Source organism: Bradysia coprophila, unplaced genomic scaffold (assembly GCF_014529535.1).
Source record: "Bradysia coprophila strain Holo2 unplaced genomic scaffold, BU_Bcop_v1 contig_358, whole genome shotgun sequence".
NCBI classification, from domain to species: Eukaryota; Metazoa; Arthropoda; class Insecta; order Diptera; family Sciaridae; genus Bradysia; species Bradysia coprophila.
This window is the reverse complement of record NW_023503616.1, coordinates 288,378-308,199: the sequence shown is the minus strand read 5'-3', so window position 1 is coordinate 308,199 and position 19,822 is coordinate 288,378. Positions and strand designations below refer to the sequence as shown.

At 39.2% G+C, this 19,822-nt stretch overlaps 4 protein-coding genes across 5 annotated transcripts; all 4 read left to right on the top strand.

Moving 5' to 3' along the window:
* Nucleotides 1–285: 285 nt before the first annotated feature.
* On the top strand, nucleotides 286–2,412 carry LOC119081628 (tubulin polyglutamylase ttll6-like). Its single transcript, XM_037190679.1, has 4 exons — nucleotides 286–850; nucleotides 919–1,730; nucleotides 1,787–2,104; nucleotides 2,212–2,412. Exons 1-4 carry the CDS (start codon nucleotides 376–378, stop codon nucleotides 2,275–2,277), a joined length of 1,671 nt encoding a protein of 556 aa, XP_037046574.1. The 5' UTR covers nucleotides 286–375; the 3' UTR covers nucleotides 2,278–2,412.
* A 2,490-nt stretch (nucleotides 2,413–4,902) lies between these two features.
* On the top strand, nucleotides 4,903–7,293 carry LOC119081627. The gene is made up of 6 exons (XM_037190678.1): nucleotides 4,903–5,092; nucleotides 5,164–6,290; nucleotides 6,346–6,524; nucleotides 6,594–6,791; nucleotides 6,864–6,976; nucleotides 7,150–7,293. The coding sequence occupies exons 1-6, from the start codon at nucleotides 4,998–5,000 to the stop codon at nucleotides 7,157–7,159; spliced, it is 1,722 nt and encodes a 573-aa protein (XP_037046573.1). The 5' UTR covers nucleotides 4,903–4,997; the 3' UTR covers nucleotides 7,160–7,293.
* Nucleotides 7,294–8,736: 1,443 nt separating this feature from the next.
* On the top strand, nucleotides 8,737–9,675 carry LOC119081583 (zinc finger protein 2-like). Its single transcript, XM_037190618.1, has 5 exons — nucleotides 8,737–8,758; nucleotides 8,817–8,899; nucleotides 9,260–9,362; nucleotides 9,423–9,506; nucleotides 9,575–9,675. Exons 1-5 carry the CDS (start codon nucleotides 8,737–8,739, stop codon nucleotides 9,673–9,675), a joined length of 393 nt encoding a protein of 130 aa, XP_037046513.1.
* A 1,275-nt stretch (nucleotides 9,676–10,950) lies between these two features.
* On the top strand, nucleotides 10,951–17,933 carry LOC119081626. 2 transcript variants are annotated; one of them, XM_037190677.1, is made up of 13 exons: nucleotides 10,951–11,244; nucleotides 11,328–11,421; nucleotides 11,481–11,949; nucleotides 12,015–12,841; nucleotides 12,905–13,118; nucleotides 13,170–13,681; nucleotides 13,736–13,885; nucleotides 13,945–14,160; nucleotides 14,882–16,872; nucleotides 16,931–17,114; nucleotides 17,176–17,418; nucleotides 17,482–17,573; nucleotides 17,638–17,933. In XM_037190677.1, exons 1-13 carry the CDS (start codon nucleotides 11,069–11,071, stop codon nucleotides 17,756–17,758), a joined length of 5,289 nt encoding a protein of 1,762 aa, XP_037046572.1. In that variant the 5' UTR covers nucleotides 10,951–11,068; the 3' UTR covers nucleotides 17,759–17,933. The 2 variants fall into 2 exon arrangements, with proteins under 2 accessions (XP_037046572.1, XP_037046571.1); XM_037190676.1 differs by having other exon boundaries at nucleotides 13,945–14,235.
* The last annotated feature ends 1,889 nt before the right edge of the window (nucleotides 17,934–19,822 follow it).

Below are 19,822 nucleotides of genomic sequence, written 5' to 3'. Positions count from 1 at the left end.
CATACAATACAAACAATCGTAAGCGGTAGCTCTTATCACTAAAGCCTCCAATTTTGACACTTGTCAAATCAGTGTTCATGCTAGTAGCAGTGCTGTGCTGGAACCATACTCAATAGAGTTAACTATAACATTATAAAGCGCCGATCGAGGGGAACTTACAAAATACACTTGATGTCAAAGTCATTGGCTCAGTTTGACTCTCAACTCCATACAAAGTCACTAATGCATGTCCCACTGTTTTCCAAATCACTTAATTCATTATCAAGTAGTCAATGCCAGAACGCCGACATAATATTAGAATCGATTTATTTCATCACACTACATCAAAATCCTCAAATCCATAAATTAGAATTAAAATATAAATTGAACAGTAAAATGAAGTCCGAATCCGTATCGGACCTATCAACTAGCTCAGAATTTATCCAGAGTAGCGTGAATGCAATGATGCGAAGGACGAAAAGTTGTCATTCATTAAAACCGAAGAAAAATCAAGTTCTAATTTGCATCTCCGGCCAAAAATACAAAATCGTTACTGAAATCGCTAGAGAACTTCAGTGGAAATTGACAAATGAGCACAATTTGTGGAATATATTTTGGACTGATTCGATCATGGGTGTGGGTTTTTGCTTGACGATGCAACGTTTTCAGAAAATAAATCATTTTCCTGGCATGATGGAAATCTGCCGAAAAGATCTGTTGGCGCGTAACCTGAACAAAATGTTAAAAGTGTTTCCGGAAGAGTATAACATCTTTCCTAAGACTTGGTCCTTACCGTCCAACTACGCAGACGCGTTAAATTATAGTTTGAAGCACAAAAACAGAACCTATATAATAAAACCAGCGGCTGCAGGTACATTATAACATAACCATGGATATTCCCATCATCTAAATAACTCTTGCGATATGAATTTACAACAGCCCAAGGCAGAGGAATATACCTGACGCAGAATCTTAAAGACATTAACATGGACGGAATGATTTGTCAAGTTTATTTGAAGAAACCTCTGTTGATTGATGGTTTTAAGTTTGATCTTAGAGTTTATGCTCTCGTTACATCACTTGATCCACTGAGAATATACATTTACAACGAAGGACTGACAAGATTTGCAACAAAACCATACGCCCTTCCTACGAAAGCAAACACCGGGAACGCGTTCATGCATCTAACCAATTACTCTCTTAATAAGCACAGCGAATCGTTTTCGAGCGACAAAGATAAAGGAAGCAAAAGAACCTTTTCGAGCTTAAACCGAATACTTAGCATGAACGGATATGATGTCCAGACGTTATGGAATGAAATCGATGAAATTGTGGTCAAAACGGTGATCAGCGCACTACCTGTTCTGAAACACAATTATTCCGCATCCTTTCCGCGACACGACGTAATGCAAGCTTGCTTCGAAATCTTAGGCGTTGATATTATCATCGATGAACATTTTAAGCCTTGGTTGCTGGAAGTAAACCACTCGCCGAGTTTCTCCACTTCAGAATACGTTGACAGAAAAGTCAAATCAGGTCTGGTACGCGATACTTTTAATTTGCTCGGTGTCAACGGCACGGACAGAAAAAATGTTTTGCGAGATGATCAGATCAGAGTAAAGAAGAGGATGACAAAGCTAATCAGACATCCGAAAGAAAAGCAATCTCTAAGAAATCGTCGTCAAGTCCAGTATGCAAACGAGTTGAATGAAACACGAGCAAATTGCGACCAAAAGCAAGCTGAATGGGAGGTGAGGAGAACTTAACCAAAACTAGACTTTGTTTGTCTCATTCTTTGCGTTATCAGGCTAATCACTTGGGAGGATTTCGAAGAATAATACCAGTTGCCGGTAACCCTGAAAAGTACAGAGATTTGATCGAACATCAGAACACAACGTCGGTGTACAAAGAGACCATATCTACTACACAAAAGAGGCAAAGTGCTGCAATGCAAAGACGTGCAATCAGCGCAAACGCAGTGGCTCCACGACCGAAACCGAAGAAAATTGGTTCTGATATTCCGAAAAATCAGTTTAAATCGGTTGACATTGGTTTTTTGCCCAACACAATTGCTGATTGGGAAGAGAAGGAAAGGAAAATGATGATGGCCAGTCGAGCATTTTTGGTAAGAAATATTACGACATTTTTAATAGACAAAATTTTTATGCTGTTCTGACATGACTGGCATAATTGTCATTGGTAGGATCTTGTTGAAAGAAAATTAACTTTCAGGTAGAGAGTTGTGGAATAAGATCTGCGATTCATCGGGATTTGATGTTAAACAACTGCTTATGCTAGCAATACAGTAACGAAACACTTTGCGTGAGTGTAACTGACGTACTTTGAATCATATTCCGTTATTTGATTATTTAATATTGTACTCGAACAGTAATTCTTTAAATAAATGTGCAAGGAAACTTAGAGCAGCACCAATAACAGATTATTGGTAATTTTTAAAATATCCAGGCGGCGTTACTTTGTTTGTGAAACTTAGCACTTTGACTGGTACGCAGAAAGTACGCAGATGGCGTAGCTTCCGTTCGCTAATACTTACGCTTGTACTTGTGCAAGTACCTCAATTACCTCCAATACCCCTCTCTACAACTAATGTGCCACCGACTCTTTTCTGATGAAATATAACGAAAGCTTTCCGAAGCACACACAAATCGCCACAATGTTTTTACCAGACATGGGAGACAACATCTGCTTCTCGAAACAAAAACACGTTACTTTCGACCTCAATTTAATAGTCTCGGATTTTCAATTGTTATTTCTCGAATAAAAGACATTAACGCGACAAATATCAGCACGATAATAAGCACCAGACGATTGTGACGGTTTTCCCCGTTGGATCGCTCTTTGCGCAACCGTTCCAGTTCGATGAATCGATCAAAAAGCGCTGCATCGATCCAATTAAATTAATGTTACTGAATGGCACGCATAACATGTCTAAAACGTCTAATAAGACTCTTACCATGTGTATGCTCTGCAGTATTCACACGTTGGTTTTCGTCAGGTGGTCTCACTAGTGCCGTTGTTAAAGGTGGACCTCCTAAAAAGGTATTTAATGCAAAGAAAAACAAGGAACGCTTAACATAATTCAGTCCTAACAATGTGATCTTTTCTCATTTAGATTGGTTGAATGCAGTCTTTATTTCTAAGTTCTCCGATCTTTTGGGATTTTAATAATATGTACAAAAAGAACTCTCACTGGATTGGATATCAGTCATTAACTTGTTCCAGATTCTGAAACCGTCCAGATCCATCCTTCTTCTTTAGTCCTTTTGTGGACACACCTCGTATCTCCAATTCGGTTTTAATTTTTGCAATTGTCCACTCTTTCGGTGCCATGTTGTTTGCTTCCTTCTCGATGAGTTCTGATAATACAGATGTTATTGTCAGTGCATACAATGGTACCATATATATAGACTGTTATGGTCAGAGCGAGAAAACCGAGAACCAGTTAATTATAAGTTGCTTTGGTGGTATTTCCCTCTCTCTCTCGTCATATTAATCTATAATGCTTTGGATATTGTACCGATTTTATCGTTAGAAGCAAAAAACAAAAAGTTACCGCAAAAAGCTGTAATAATGAGAAAACGGCGCAGACATTTTTTGGATACAGGCTTTGTGCGTGGTAAAATACAAAATTTATTAAAAGGACGTATTTCAACTCATAACTGAAAAGGTTTTAACAAAAGAAAATGGGCGGAAAACACTCATTTTCCACACCGCATCACGTTCACTATGGAGATATACTCCCATTTATTTCCGTCTCCGTTGAAATCGAATCACAAACTCTCGATTTATATTCTCCAATACAATACTCGCTAAGACTTAAGAAGCAATAGTCCACCTGAAACTCATTTGCATTTCCTGCTTTACACATCGGAGTTCCTATTAATTTAAGGATGGTATTATTGCCAATATCGTGTAGACGAGTGTTCGCTTGTGGCACGGGTATTAAATATTATGCACCTGTGTCCAAATGTTTATTTTGACGAGTTAAGTTGGTAATTGTGATCTGTGATCCTAAGCCGAAAGCGTGGATCGTAATCCAACTCGCCAAAATAAACATTTGGGCATAGGTGCATGTCATTTTTTATGTGTCGATGCAAAGATAAACCTAGACTCCCTCTCCGAGCTGTTGCATAATGTTAGTCTTACCACACAGAGACATATAATATATATTACACACTTGTCACGAAGAAGTCGAGGCTTGCCGAGACTGATAGTGACAAGTGTGTACTCTATTTTATCACATAAGCGAAAACGAGACAACAACATAGACCTGAAGTGTAATTTTTGAATTAAACTTCTAGGTAAGTAATTTTGACATCCGAACACCGCGCGTATGTGATAAAAATATGAAAGGTGTACGGACAGGGTTACGCCTTATTAATTGTGAATTTAATCAGCAACGACAAGGAAATGGAAGTAGGTGGAATGTCGCTGAACGGCTACGAATTTCGGTTTATCCATTCATTTTGATAAAACTGTCTTAGTAGGAAATGCAAAGTCTATTTAATAGAAATGTTTACGATAGAAGATTGCAATGATCTGATCTGGTACCACTTAGTCGCCCACTAAGTCTCAAAGTGAGGAACTGACGCAATTGCATTATTCATCTGATCGATGAGTATTACTCATTGAGTAAGGGAAACACGATGTTTGTCAATTTTCTCAATTCTTTTTCGCTTCTTTACCGTATTCCAATTCAGTCAAATATCTCAAAAGGTTCAGTTTCGCAAACCCCTTCTTTTGCGGCGAAATTCGTTGTACAGTCTTTGTTGCTGCATTTGCAGGAATTTAAACAATATTCCGCTTTTGTGAGGTTGGCTATGATAAGTTACGATACAAAATCGTCAAAGTACTGCACTGTGCTTTACTGTCATCGGTTTCGTAAATCAAAGCTTATTGTTAGCCGAATTTTAGCCGAGTGTCATTTGCTTGCCACACTTTGCACGACTTTGTTGTCTTTCACAACTGTTTTTAAATGAGAAAAATTAAAATTTTCAATGGGCGTTCGTGGACTCGAGACATTCCTGCAAAAGCAGGTACCGAACGGTACATTTCCGATAAATATTTTGGACGAAATTGATCGCATGCGAAGGTAAAACTCTTTGATGATTATTTTGTTCGAACATGAACCGGAAATTTCAGATCGAAAATTTTCTCTTCTAGTGAGCATGCCGATCAACCTGTTGTGTTGGTATTCCAAGTGATTGACCTTTTGTATACCATATTCCTTAATTTAAGTGCCACAGAAGTGGTATGTGGACCGTCCTTTAAGAAAATTCATAAAATTTTCGACGACTTTCTTCGGCAGCTTGCACGTTCTACCGATGAATTACATTTTTTTGTAAACGAACCGGCATACCACAAAGACCTAAAAGTCTGGTCCAAGAGAGAATCTGAGCAATATTTATCTCGAATAGCCATAATCGACCAAGTGGATTCAACTGGCGCGGCTGAAGATAAAATAAGAAAAGAACAAGGAGCTTCTGCAGCATTGTACGACTTGCTCACAATATGCAAAACCTACGGTACGCTACATACATCCATCGATTCAAAATACATCGCAGACATAGCCAAATATTCGCATGAAAACAATGCAATGGCCATTGTTGGAAATAATTCACATTTCCTCATTTTCAACGGTTCGTGGAGATACTGGTCATGCCGGGACATCGATTTAATGAAAGGCAATTGGACTACACTGGAGTTCAACAAAAATGCTCTTTTGGAACACATTGGCTTAAGTTGGCCACAAATGCCAATGTTTGCATCGATTCTTGGAAATGATTTCATTCCTTTTGGGGCATTGTACTCGTTTCACAAAAACATTGATGGCAGTCTCGACGGCAACAAACCCCTAAAATTGGCCGAGTACGTTCAGCAAATACCGAACACTATGACAAACGATGAAAAACGAGATCTTTTGCTAGATCTGTTCGGATCATGTGAGCCGCGTTATTTTGAGATGCTACGCGATAGTTTGCTGTTTTATGCAATGAAAAATGACGCCACTAAAGATGAGGATCCATTGCTAAAACTTGCAGAGTCCATTGGTGCCGTATATTACAATTCATTGAAAGAAATGCCGATCCGAGTTAAGGCGCCTACATTTTATGACTTGAGAAGAACCGACGTATCACCGTACTATGAGATCGCAATGCCCATTCTCAAACGGCAAATTGGTTTCGTTAGAAATCATAAGAATGACATCAATTACCAGCATGTTCTTGAATTGCGACTGGGTCATTCTGAGCCGATCCGATCTATGCGCGTGACGCCTGACTACCCATCAGGTAAATAACGAGTTTTCCTTCAATGACAGCAATCTAAGGAGTTTCTGATTCGTAGTTGAGATGCCTGAACTGTTGGAATTATCACTCAACCAAAATGACGACAACCACAATGATGTTCGATTCACGCTGTTGAAATGGATGATATTTGGTGACGACACTTTACCTGAATTTGAGATTCAAAATATTCCAAAAGGGTACATGGTTACAGTCTTAACAGTGATGTATCTGTGTAAGGTAAGATCACTAACAGGGACCTGTTGTTGAAGAGATAACAACGCAAACTTTCATAATTACAACTTTCAGCTGAAGCAACTGAGCCAGCTGGAATCTAACGCCATTATGTTAGCAATTCATTTTTCCGATGAAAATGAAGAGTACACCGACGGTTTTGCTGTTCCAAGCAATATTTCTGCACGAGACGTAATATTGCTACATTTGTACATATTTGTACATAACATGATGGTCAAGTGTTTCGAATTCCTTGGATTGAATGACTTTATTGTATGGTTTTGCATCTGCATGTTATTTTCTCTTCAAAAACGTGTCGTTTGAAATCTGTGTTTTCCCATACAGGACTTTTTGTCGATCGATGGCGTATACGTTGTTCACTGGGTGAATAAAATGAAAACTGACGGCGCCGACGACGAGACACTTTCTCAAATTGAATATTTACGAGACTTTTTACGGTAAGTTAGATGGAATTATCAGTTATGTTATCTGCCGTAATTCGCATGTCGGACTTAGTGCAAAATTTAAACAAAGAATTCTTTTGTTTAAATTTTGCACTAAGTCCGACATGCGAATTACGGCAGTTATACTGTGCGGCATTAGGTCAATTTATTTCATTTTTCCCATTTAGATTCATCTAACGTATAATACTTATACAACGACTTCGAACGAGTTCCGCGTTCATCTATCGCAGTGCGATTGCATTTTGACTACTTTGAATGAAATGAATTTTGTTTTCCCATCTATTTTCTATCAATAAAACTTTTCCACTCTTTTCCTACTTCAAGTGATTTTTCTTTGGAAACGAAAGACTTAGTTCGACGTCACTTGATACCAAAGCCGTATGTACACTGGTGGGGAGTAACACTACAAAATAATTTAAATCCTCAACCAGCGCCACCGCACACCTGTCTGATGTTATCTCGCCAACAATACAGCGCCTGGCTCGATACAATACGGAGTCCATCAATTCAAACCAATGCAAAATTTTAAGGATTCGCAGATCATTGTTACGTAGAAAGTTGATAAAGTAATGGCATAAAAAGGGACACAGTCAGCCACAGGATATAAGTAGAGGTTTCCCGCGGATGCCAATAAAATTTTACTTTTACCAACGCACTTCAAGCATGAGTGGTACCCGAAATATAGGGCAGAAACTTGACAGTGTGACCCAACTGTAAAACACCGTAAAAAACCATTTCATTCAAAATAGTACTGTATTTGGCAGTCCTAACAACTCAATAGTAAGTCGAGACTTCACATTAACAATTATTGAATGCAATTTGTCGAATCCACAATGTAATGTACATGTAAATTCCAAAGGCTACTTGATTCTTTCACCACCTTAATAAAAGTAGTTTGGTTGCTAGACAGCGTATTGGTCAGGTACATGAAAATTTTTCATATCTGAGGGGCACCACTCAACCGACATGACCATCGCACTGCAATGGGTTAGAAATCTGATCAATAGACCAATATTTGACACATGCATTAACCTGTACAAAATCGTTTTGTGTGAGTAGCTGCAGTACAGGTGCACTTGACTCACTATAAAAAAAAACGTTTGGTTTAATGTGTTTTTGACGACCGCCTGGGCTAAAATGGTTTTCGATGGAGAAAACGGAGTAAAGTTGCAGCAATTTTGTGGACACATTCTGTTTTGCTTGCTTAAAAAAGACCTTTCGCGGGTGCGGATGCGTTAGCTAAAGAGTGTGTGCTCTCAGGACCGAAAACGTTTCGATTTTTACGATAAGATCACGCGGTGTCTCGGAACTCTTTGATTAACTTAAGTCTCTAAATTCAGATTCACTCATCAAACCAAAATGGGCATGTTGATGAGGAGGAAAATGATGATGATGATGATGATGACGTAACAACGTACATACGCGACTTGGTCAATCCTCCACCGGGTAGGCTCTGGATTCCGAACAATTTGATCGAAATGTCGACGATGTTGATCTAATTGTCCCGCTGTTTACATTTTAAGAGTCGAGACCAGACCTCTGTCCAGTGTGTGGCAAGCAACACCTTCAAAAGAACTTTTTGACCGTTCATATTGACATTAATAGGCGTAGGTACCGGATTCTTTTCACTCACTCAACTCACAGCTAGGAGAGAACATTCAAGAGATTTTCGATTTCCGCTTGCAGATGACAAGTAATACGAGTGTTACATTTGCAAGCAATCATTTTGGCTGCAATGCCAATTATCCGACCACATGAATAGTCACACCAGCCGAGGTTTGTTCTTTTCGAAGAATGGATAGCTGCCAAAATGTTCAAAAATTTTGATTTTCAGATGTTTATCCAGTGCAGAAAATACCACCACATCGGAGAAAACCGGGCACAAAGCAGTCTGAGAGTGAAGTACGAAAGAAAAAGGTCGTAATAGTAAACATGACTAGGGATAAAAAGATGACAAGCAGAGTTTTCGTGTGAATTTTGTTGATCCGAGGCGAAGCCGAGGTCAATAAACACACGAAAACGAGACTTTTCATTTTTATTCCGAGTTTTGTAATGGATTTTAAATGCTGAGAGCGTCGAAACTAGTGCTTGAAACATGAAAAGTACGGTTTTCGACGCATGTAGCTCTAAAATATGTTGATTCGTTTTGCATCCTCCTGTTGTGTCTGAGCCTGTTTTAGTTGCATGAATCTTACCATTTTCTGAAATCAAAATTCGCAACGATGAAGATGCGCGATTTGGCTCATTTTTTGATGATCCTTCAATTTTGCAATTCAGGTGGAAGATTCAAAGCGGGATAAGAAAGATGGCGGAAAGGATTATAATCGGAAAATAAAGAGAAGCACTGCTTCATCAAAAAGCTCGCCAATCATTCAACGAGGTAAGCTTTCATTCCCAATGATTTTGTGTCGATTGAACTGTTTGCTGTCCACTTTTGCAGAAACGAAGACTTACTCCTGCCCGGAGTGTCACAGAGGATTCAGTCAAAAGTACACTTTGACCCTGCATTTAAGGACCCATAGTGGTAAGTACATGTACTAATGTCCGTTCATTCATTCGAAAGAGAATTTTGAAATTTCAAAATGTTTTCAGGGGAAAAGCCGTTCGGGTGCGAAATTTGTAAGAAAGCTTTTAGTCAGAAGCACACTTTGGTCGAACATCATCGGATTCATGCTGGTAAAAGAAAACGTTGATTGGATTTCTGTTTTCAATTAAATTAAAATTTTCAAGTATTTAAAACATCGTTCTAATTTACACGTCAAAGATTAATCGAATTTCGTCTGGGAAATATAGCATTAACAAATAGAAGTACAGGGCAGTGATACATCGTAATGGAAGGTATCATCAAAGTATCAAAGAGCCAGATAGCAGTGTCTAGATCCCAAATGAAAATGTTTCAATGTTGCGGTGGCCTTGTAACATACGAGCATGTGCCTGTGCACGATCCCAGTAGAACATTTACAGTGGATGGACCATTTACTTTACTGACAATGCGTTGACTTTACCCTTAATTACTCACAGTTAATGTCAGTCATCCATGGCTAGAAGCCAAAAGTTCACATAGAGGTAGACTACCTAGAGGAATTATGACCGAAATTCATTGAAAAATTATATCACACCACTAACACGAAAACGTCAACTTTGTTTTGCTTTTGACATTATGAGTCCCTTTACTTTTGACATTAAAGCTGCGAGCGCACTTACACCGTTTAGCTCTCCGTTTACGTTTTAACAATGGAAAGTGGGAGGAGCTTCCATTGTTCACTCGTAAACGGAGTGCTAAACGGCGTAAGTGCGCTCGCAGCCTTAAGTATAGTTTCCACTTAAAAAGAGCACTCCGTTTAGCATCCGTCTACATGACAGTTGTAAAATAGAACAAAGTAACTGTCACGTAAACGGAGTAAAAAATTGAAATAAATTCAATTTCCACTCCGTTTGCGTGACAGTTCTTTTGTTCTATTTTACAACTGTCATGTAGACGGAGGCTAAACGGAGTGCTCTTTTTAAATGGAAACTATACATTAGAGTCCCGTTTACTGTCTGTACACGCTGTACACGGAGCTGTCACACACACATTCAAATATATGATTTTTCATTTTAATTTGTCCGTTTGTTCTATTTGTGTGTTCATGACAAAAACATCGCTGGGGCGCTGCTCGTCATGCAGTGCACTTATGACTAACAACCATCGCTTGACAAAGTGATCGCACTAGCATTACTCAATCTCAACTTAACTCTTGAATTGTGCTAAAGTAATGCACATGAATTGCACACAGGGGACCGTTTAAAATTCAGAATTTATGCTATAGTTGATATGGAAATGAAAGGATATGGCTGAGTGGTGCATAGCATGTTACGATCTGTCAGCACTGCACACCATTTTTATGGTTAAAAAGAACGCCTAAAAGCGGTCTCGCAAAACACTCACCACTAGCTACACCTGCAGTGCAACCAACACAACAAAACCAACAAACAACTGTCATTTGACAAGGGTCTTTAACATTAATCGATGGTTTTTGTTTTAAGTTGTATTTGTAATATTCGTAAAATAGAGAAATTCTTATGTTTAACAATCAGTACTAAGTTATGGAAATATCACAAGGTAATACGTCGACGGTGTCGTTGAACGAGGATTCATTTAGCAGTTTTAAACAAAGTTCAACCAAGAAAAACGACAAGAATCTTGCCGGCGTCAGTCATAATCGTGGTGACGATCATGGAAGTTTTTACAAAGAACTTTACCAGTTTCATGAAAATAAAGGGTCGGTATTAGCTCCATTACTGTACAATTGTTGCTTTGATGGTTGTGATAGTTGTGTGATAATTACGTTTCCATGATTTACAGAACACCTATACCCCGAGTGCCTAAAATAAATGGACATGAAATTGATTTGCATAAGTTTTACAATCTTGTTATTGCCCGCGGTGGATGGGCCAAGGTGATTTACGCAATGAATAACACATTTTGGATCAATTAATGTGAACCGACTATTTGCAGATAAACTACCGGAATGAATGGGAGGATTTGGTTCCCGAGTTTAATCTTCCCAAGAAATGTGTAAATGCATCAGTGGCCCTGAAGCAAATTTACTTGCGTTACCTGGACAGATACGAAAAAGTGCATTTTCTGGGAGAAGACAGCGAACGTGTTGACGATCCCGACGACGATAATCGCCACAAGAAATGGAACAACAAAGTTTTGAACGAGGTGCCATTGAAGTACAACTACAATCAGCACACCGTTCCCGATTCGATGCGAATTATCCATAAACTGTCAACGGAATTGTATAAGGCCAGTGAATACGACCGGCTGATAATGTCGCTTATGTCTCCACTGCCGAATGAACAAGATTTTGCCATTAATGTGTGCACATTGATGGCGAACGAGAGCAAACATACGTTGAAAATTGAAAATTCACCGAAACTCTTGGAAGTTTTGCTTGGTCATGCGGGAATATACTCTCATTGTGAGTAATTGATGCAAAGAAAACTGTGCACTGTGTATGCTAAACGAGTGTGTTGTCTTTTTCAGTCACGTTACGAGTCATTTTCATTGAATTCTATTCGAAAATTCGTCGACATTCGTTCAATGCATTTTGGTCAGACTGTTTGAGAGAAAAGCCGGAAATTTTGGAGCTCACATACGAGGACTACTATCAATCGCCAGACGAAAAAATGGAAAATGGCATTCCGGACGATCCATTGCCCAAACCGGTAAATGGTAATCGAGAATCGTTTGAAGATGGTTTAATTGGTGGTGACGATGATGAGGAAGACAACGATGCAGCGAGATCATTAGATTTTTTAAATCTGCGTCGCGGCCTTGGCACCCATGACTACATAGGTCAACGCGTTCACCAAATCGCTTCAATACTGCGAAATCTGTCGTTCATTGAAGAGAATCTGCCCACTCTGGTGCGCAATCGATCCTTCATTCGGTTTTTGGTGATGACAGCTAACATCAGGTGGGGCAATCTGCATCACATCGGTTTAGATATTTTGGGTAATGTTGCTACGGAAATTGACTTGAGTGATCCATCTTCGGATGATTTAACGCGGTGCCTATTGTCAACCATTTGCGATGGACTGGAAGGACAAGATCGTGGTGTGGTTATAAGTTGTTTGGAAATATTGTACAAACTGTGCCAGAAAGACAACAATGAAGATCATCTGCATCGTTGTTTGGATAAAAAGATTTACCGACAAATATGCCTGTTCTTGTCGTTGAGTGACATTATGCTACTGTTGTACACGCTCGAATGCATTTATGCGTTGAGTTCTTTGGGTGAAAAATCGTGCTTGGCAATTGTTCATGTCAGTGGAGTTATTGACACATTAGTGTCATTGGTTACGGTTGAGGTAGGTCGTCATTTCCTTTTATTTGAAACGATTTTTTGAAAAATGTTTTTCAAATTGATTCAGGCACAGAGTTATGGCCCGGATGGTTGTATTTTAATGAGAGTAGTTGAAACTGTACCGAGTAACATGCCTGCTCCTTCTCCAAATATCACACTCAATACAAGTGCCAACTTAGCGAATGTTCAGTCGGTACCAGCAGCGACATTGACACAACAAGACATGAAGGATGGAGGTACAACCAGTACATTGACTACAATAACATCGAACGAAGCGCAAAGTAAGCACAGCAAAAGTTTATCATTTTCAGTTCTAATCGTTGATGTTTCAGAGCCACTTCCGGTTTCGGCTCCTGTTCAGCAGCAAGCTGTTGTTCTCCAACCGCCTTTAATTCGCCAGTCGACACCAGCTACACAAACGGTCTCGACAATTAATTCAACTGTAAACAATTGCCAATCCCCAATTAAAACCGAATCCATAAAAGTTGAGACCCCAACCACTCCAGCTGCCACACAGATGAGCCTAAAACAATCTCAGCAGCAAGTGGTTCAGGAAAATGAACAATTTGCACTGGCCTGGCTGCGTGCGACTTTCGAACCGGTAATGGCGTTGACGAGCCGAATCGAACAGTCCGATTTGTACAAGATGTACAACACGGCGAGTATGAAAATCGGAAGACAAAGTGTTGTGTCACTGGCTCATTTTCCGCGTTGCGTTCGGACGGTGTTCGGTGGAACGGTTGGTCCGAATAAGATCAAAATCAGCAACGTTGACACTATGTGTTACGAGGGCATTCGGATTCGGGCGAAGCCATTGGCTGTTGTGCATAAGGGAACGATTTTGGTAATTTCATCAAAATTTTTCTACGAGACGTATCAACAGAATCATCTTTTTCAGCAAGGACAGGTCACCAACGAAGTTACGATTAAGAAACAGGAGCCTTCGTCAACGATAAAGCAGACGACCAATCAAACTCAAGTACAAAACCAGCAACAAAATAGTAATCAGCATGGATCGATTCTAGTGGCACAATTGAGTAATAAAAATGTAAGTAAAGAATGGGTGTCGGGAAGTCTTCCTAATCTTATACAAATTTCAATTTTTAGCAACAGTCTCAACAGCAAACACAGTACAACCCATCCACTCAAATTCTACAGCAAGTTCTGACGAGTCAAGGCGAAAGTGTAATGGTAGTGACGAACAAACCGAATTCCAATTTAATTATGCAACAGCAACAGGTGAATACGACGAATGTCATCAATAGTCCACAGATGGTAACCACAACGTCCTCATCGTTAATCAAAAGTCTCTTGGCTAATAAGGTAACGCCGCACGATAATGCTGCAAGTAATATAACGTCGTGTTTGATTGCTCCGAATGTTAATGTGCATCAGCAGGTAACCGTGTTGATTTTGTGTTTTTTTACTAATCATTTAAAATTCGGAGCTGTTCGATTGTAGCAGCTGGAAATGTTGGCCTTTTTTGCATTTAAATTAAAGATTAAAAATTCAAAAACATTAATTGTTCCACGAAGCCAATCTAACAGCTCCGCAAAAATTGACAAGTTTGTCAATCATATCGATAAGTACCGCTCGTCTCTTGCATTAGCATGTACGTAAAGTCGTTCACTAAAACTGCTCTCAATTCGAGTTAAAACCAATAACAAAGTTTCGTATTCAATATGATAATTCAATTGAATCTATTAACCTTTAGTGTACTGCAACCGTTGTGTCCTACATTTTTGTTGTGATATGCTAACGTCTAACATTTTAACAGATAACAGAGGCAACCGTAGCCAAAATTATATATTAGTCTTTAAGTCTTTTGCCATCGCGCTTATTTGTATTCAGAATCGATGGGACCAGAGTAGAATTCGTTTTTTTTGTCTAAATTTTCTTGAAATGTTTTCGTTGAATCTGTGTCCGTACAGGTCCTATCCTACCAATCCATAAAATGTTAAACGGTAGGACAGTTAGTTTAAACATTAATCCGCAAACTGCTCATTTCATACAAATGTTTAACAAACTACCTACATTGATACAGGTGGCCCAACGGCAGCATTTACAGAAGCAAAAAGAAATTGCACAGCAAATATCTGTGTCTTCGAACGTTACGTCCATAATCAACTCGCATAATCAAAATTCCAGCTTAACAATTAAGCCAACGAATGTTAAGTCCATCGCAACAACTACCATATTGCCAACAACAATGATCAAAAAGGATGTCGATTCGGAAACAACAAATTGGGATCCGGTCCCGCCACTAGCTCCGTTAAGTGGAATGCATGGCACCATTCGGACTATGATTCCGGCAGTCATTCCAAAGGATGAAGACTCCGATTCAACCGGAAATGTGTCAATTGCGTCGAGTGTTATCAGTACAAATCCGAATACCCCAATTGTTGAAGATGCTGAGAATTCGTTTACTAGTTTCGAGGGGCTATTAATGCCGAATTCGAAGGTCAATTTAACCGACGAAGATTCGAAGGATTCGTTTAACAAACAAACATCTCCTTCCCTGGTTGTCAGTTCGAATAAAATGCTGGCTGACTTATTGGAACGAAAATCATTGGAGCCTCCGTATAATATTAGTGCAACTGAGGGTAATACGATGAAGCGGAAAGTTGATTCAATTAGCGACGGCAGTGAATCGAGTGTACCTGTAAAGAGACAAACTGGTGAAATTGGCGATCCAATTGTGATCGATGGGGACGACGATGTTGTGGTACCAAATTCAGCATCATCTAATGCTGCTAACTTGTACGCAAAATTAGCTGCTTCTCTACTCGAAGATGAAGATATGGAAGAAGAGGAAGAAATTAAGCCGCCTATCATGCATCAAACGATCGTGCAAGAACCTCAAAAACAAGTGATTACCGTTCCTGTTCCATTACAACGTCAAATTATTGTGTCGCCCAACAATCCGCCGCAAATTGTTTTAGCACCGAGTCAGCCACAGCAAATCGGCCAAGCTACTGCTACAATCAAAACGGAGACGGGCTATCAAACAGTACCTGTTATTTTGCAACATTCTGGCGGGACGAATCAACTGACTACAAATTATCAAATCCAAAAGCAAATGGTTCCAAGTGGACAGCAAATTATTCAACCGATGATGCAACAACCACAACAAACTCAGTACATGTTAGCTACGAATAATCAAGGTCAAACTTACCTGGTAGCTCAACAGGCTCCGGCAATGAACCAACATCAAGCGGTTTTAGTCACTCAATCGCCATCAGGAGCGTCAACAAAAACTATTATATTTCTGCAGCAGCAAGGCCCTAACCAAAATATGCAGCAAAGTGGACAGTTAATTACAACTCCGGGAACACCACAGAAAGTCATAATGGCAACGCAACAAGGTCAACAGATGATAGTAACACAAGTGCCACGTCCAGTTCAACATCAAATTATTATGAATCATCACCCAATGTCTACCACCGCCACCATTGTCCAAAGTAATTCGTCTATATCTACTAATGCAATCGTTAGTCAGACGGCGTCGATACTATCCTCAGCAAATCAATCGCAACCTCAGATTATCACTCAGCAACAGTTGCAACAACATCAACAACTAGCATTACCACCTCGGTCACAAACTCCAGTAGTGCAACAACAAATCTTAACGCAACAAGTAAATCATCAACAGCAACCAATTCAGCAACAAGTACAACAACAGCCACAACAACAACAACAACAGCAACAACAACAACAGCAACAACAACAACAACAACAACAACAACAACAACAGTTGCAGCAGCAGCAACAACAACATTTGCAGCAACAACAGCAACAACAGCAGCAACAGCAACAACAAACGATTGTGACAGAACGAAAGCCAATTTTTGTTGGAATTGAATCTGGTGAAAGCACAATACAAGCTGCAAAGCCCCAATCGATGGCTCCTGTGGCAAAAGCATTGACTCCTTCTCCACCTCCCGATGTCAAATCGGTTTTGACAGTTCCAAAAGTTGAAGAAGAATTACCGGACCCGAATTGGTTATGGATCTGCGATTGGAGAGGCTGTTCAAAGTAAATATCCCGAGTAGCTTAGTATGACGTCTTTTTCATCGAAATTATTGTTTTCTAGGAAAAAATTTCGATCTGCTAACGATGTCTACCTTCATACATGTACCGTACATTGTCCTGACAATATTGATCCCAACGCTGAGATCTATTGTCAGTGGGGCCCCGGGCCAAATCTGTGTGACAATCTTCCCAGGAAACGATTTTCGTTGATGACTCATTTATTTGATCGACACTGTACGACCGAGGTAATTCTATCATTGAATCATTTGCCTTCCTCTTCATAACGATTTGATTTTTTACTTTCAGTCGTTTAAATCAGCTTTACAAAGACGAGTTGCTGCTGGTCCACTACCGAATCAACCGTCAGCACCAGTTACGATAATAAAAAATCCCATCGCAGCAAATAACACTTCAAACAATGGTGAAAACAATGGAACAGCTTCGCCTGCTCTATCAACCTCTTCGTCCGGTTCTCTGCCTGCAGCTAGTGCTGCAATGCAAGCGATCAAACGGCATGCAATGGATTTTGTAAATCCTCGAGAAATGATGGTTTGTCCGATCGTAGATTGTAAATTCGTTTAAAATGTTTACGTCGATTATTTTGTATTCCAGGATGAAAACGAAGGTCCAGTCACAAAAAGCATTCGGCTAACTGCCGCTCTGATTCTACGAAATCTCGTGAACTATACTAGTTCTGCGAAACGGTTAGTGGAATTTAATGTGCATTCAAAACTGAACGCAAACTGAGCGAAATCTTTACCGTTTCAGAAGTTTAAGATTTTATGAACCTCATCTGGCGGGAGTGGCATTAAGTAATGTGGAGTCGAGCCGAACAATTGCCCAAGTTTTGTACGAAATGAATGAGGCATCGTCGTATCCGTATTCCTAAAATCAATATTGTAGAGTTTTAAGAGAACCGAACAATTTATTTTTCTTACAGTATTTGATTTGAATTCAACAATATATTATAACAACAACAACAACGACGAACAGAATATTTGGAAAACATATTTTAAGTTTCTAATAGAGTCGTAAATAAAGTTCGAATTGATTTTGCTTTGAAATGATTTGGAAATGCTAGAACAAGTGAAATGACGCGTTGTACATGCTGGAAATTAGAGGTGAGTGCAGAAACCTTGTTTTTCAATTGAAGAAAAATTAATTTCACGAACCTATAAAATGCAAACCATCAATTCAACAGAAAAATGTGAATTCTAAAGAAAATCCCAAATTTTACAATTGAAAGAAGTTCGGGCTATCAAGATTCCGTTGCTCGTGCTTTGCAAATGAGTCCTTGAAAGTTCCTGACTGTTAATCACAAAGGTAAGAGAAACGTTTTTAGTCCTACTTTTCGGTGTCTTCCAAATGATCTCGCCCCTTAAAGAGATATCACCAGAGTCCCCTTTATATTTTAAGAAAGGAATTAACAAGAACGCAATTGAAAGATCTGACTATTTCAATCGTAATGAATTTGTTTGCAATGGTGCGATCTTATACTTCTAAATGAAATGATGAATCTCTTCATGAAACGTTTTGTATGTTTAGTTAGAAACAGCATAAAGTATTCAGTCGGACTGTATACCAACTGAGGGTCACCTCTTTATGTAATTGTCCTTATCCAATTACCTGTTTCGCCTAGCGTAATCCAAGAGGCATAGTGATAGTAGCATCACTCGCTGGGTATAGTGAAGTCAGAGTCGGAATGGTGCGGTCTTACGCATCATTACGCATCATCTTATGGTTACGTCCACTTCATCAGGAGTGTGTTTAACTCACTTTTAACAATTGACGCAACAAACATCTTACGATGCTTCTTAACGAAATCAGCTCTTCCCTACTCAAGCACTCAATCAGTGAAACTGAATTTCAAAAGATTCTGTAATTACTCCACGATTCATCATATTTTTGGGATAATAATCGTAGTTTCCCATTGTGTATCGAACAGATTTCTTATGCCATATGGGTTTTCGGAACGGGATACAGTCGAAGACGAAGTTTCTCATGCACTATGCACCAGTCCATTGTCCTTACCAAATAGCATCAATACAAACAGATAAAAGCCGAATCAATAGGAACGAAAGTCATAGCAAGTTACAAGTTACAAGTTTTGGGTCAACACGATGTATAGACGATTGGTTTAGCATCAAAAAGACTAGTACATTCCATACATTAGTATTTAAACCAACGGAACAATTTGGAACTACTTGCAAAAACGACCAAAAAATTGATTCGGCTATCGAGCAACTATGTATTACTAGCGAATCTTAGCGGGAACTGAAATTACCGCAAATGTCATCAGTCAGGTACTTCGAGAGGGATATTTTCCCTAGCTGTCGGAGAAAATCGCTCTCTCGAAGATGAATCGATTAAAGGTAACGCTGCAGAAAGGTAAAGGGTAATTAATTAAAATACGAAACGACACTTGAAATTTCGGACTGGAATGGAACAATTTCTGGACATTTGTCAGTTTTCGAGTTGATCTTTCATAGTCACGCCAGAATGGGTCATTTTCGGTTCTACACCTCACAATCCGAGGTTTTTGAATCAAAATTTCGGATCGTGAGGTATAACCCAAAATGACCCATTCTGGCGTGACCATTTACCACCCCTTTGAAAGTCTCTAAAATTTTGAGTTGTACTCTAAGTTTTAGATATTTTTCTTTGCAACAAAGACCATGAATAGGCCATGAATAGATTAGAATCAAAGTCACTCCTGAATATATTTACAGAGTTCCCACTCCTCCTAAAATTCATAAAATGGACCAAATTCTCCTAAAATCTCCTAAAATCTTCTAAAACTCCTAAAATTCCTAAAATGAGCTCACACTCTCGAAGAAATTTTTTAATAATACTGGAAAACTAAAAACGGTAAAAACAGCAAAATTATGCGGCAATGAATTTCAACTTCTGTATGAACCTGACTCAACTTGCGAAAATAAATACATTATCGAGG

Coding starts and splice junctions, on each gene's coding strand:
- LOC119081583 (XM_037190618.1), top strand. CDS start 8,737: ATGAATAGTCACACCAGCCGAG. Junction 9,363..9,422: donor CTCGCCAATCATTCAACGAG/GTAAGCTTTCAT, acceptor CCACTTTTGCAG/AAACGAAGACTTACTCCTGC. Junction 9,507..9,574: donor GCATTTAAGGACCCATAGTG/GTAAGTACATGT, acceptor AAATGTTTTCAG/GGGAAAAGCCGTTCGGGTGC.
- LOC119081626 (XM_037190676.1), top strand. CDS start 11,069: ATGGAAATATCACAAGGTAATACGTCGACGGTGTCGTTGAACGAGGAT. Junction 13,119..13,169: donor AACATCGAACGAAGCGCAAA/GTAAGCACAGCA, acceptor TTGATGTTTCAG/AGCCACTTCCGGTTTCGGCT. Junction 13,682..13,735: donor TGCATAAGGGAACGATTTTG/GTAATTTCATCA, acceptor CATCTTTTTCAG/CAAGGACAGGTCACCAACGA.
- LOC119081627 (XM_037190678.1), top strand. CDS start 4,998: ATGGGCGTTCGTGGACTCGAGACATTCCTGCAAAAGCAGGTACCGAAC. Junction 6,291..6,345: donor GACGCCTGACTACCCATCAG/GTAAATAACGAG, acceptor TCTGATTCGTAG/TTGAGATGCCTGAACTGTTG. Junction 6,525..6,593: donor CAGTGATGTATCTGTGTAAG/GTAAGATCACTA, acceptor TACAACTTTCAG/CTGAAGCAACTGAGCCAGCT.
- LOC119081628 (XM_037190679.1), top strand. CDS start 376: ATGAAGTCCGAATCCGTATCGGACCTATCAACTAGCTCAGAATTTATC. Junction 851..918: donor AATAAAACCAGCGGCTGCAG/GTACATTATAAC, acceptor AATTTACAACAG/CCCAAGGCAGAGGAATATAC. Junction 1,731..1,786: donor AAAAGCAAGCTGAATGGGAG/GTGAGGAGAACT, acceptor TTGCGTTATCAG/GCTAATCACTTGGGAGGATT.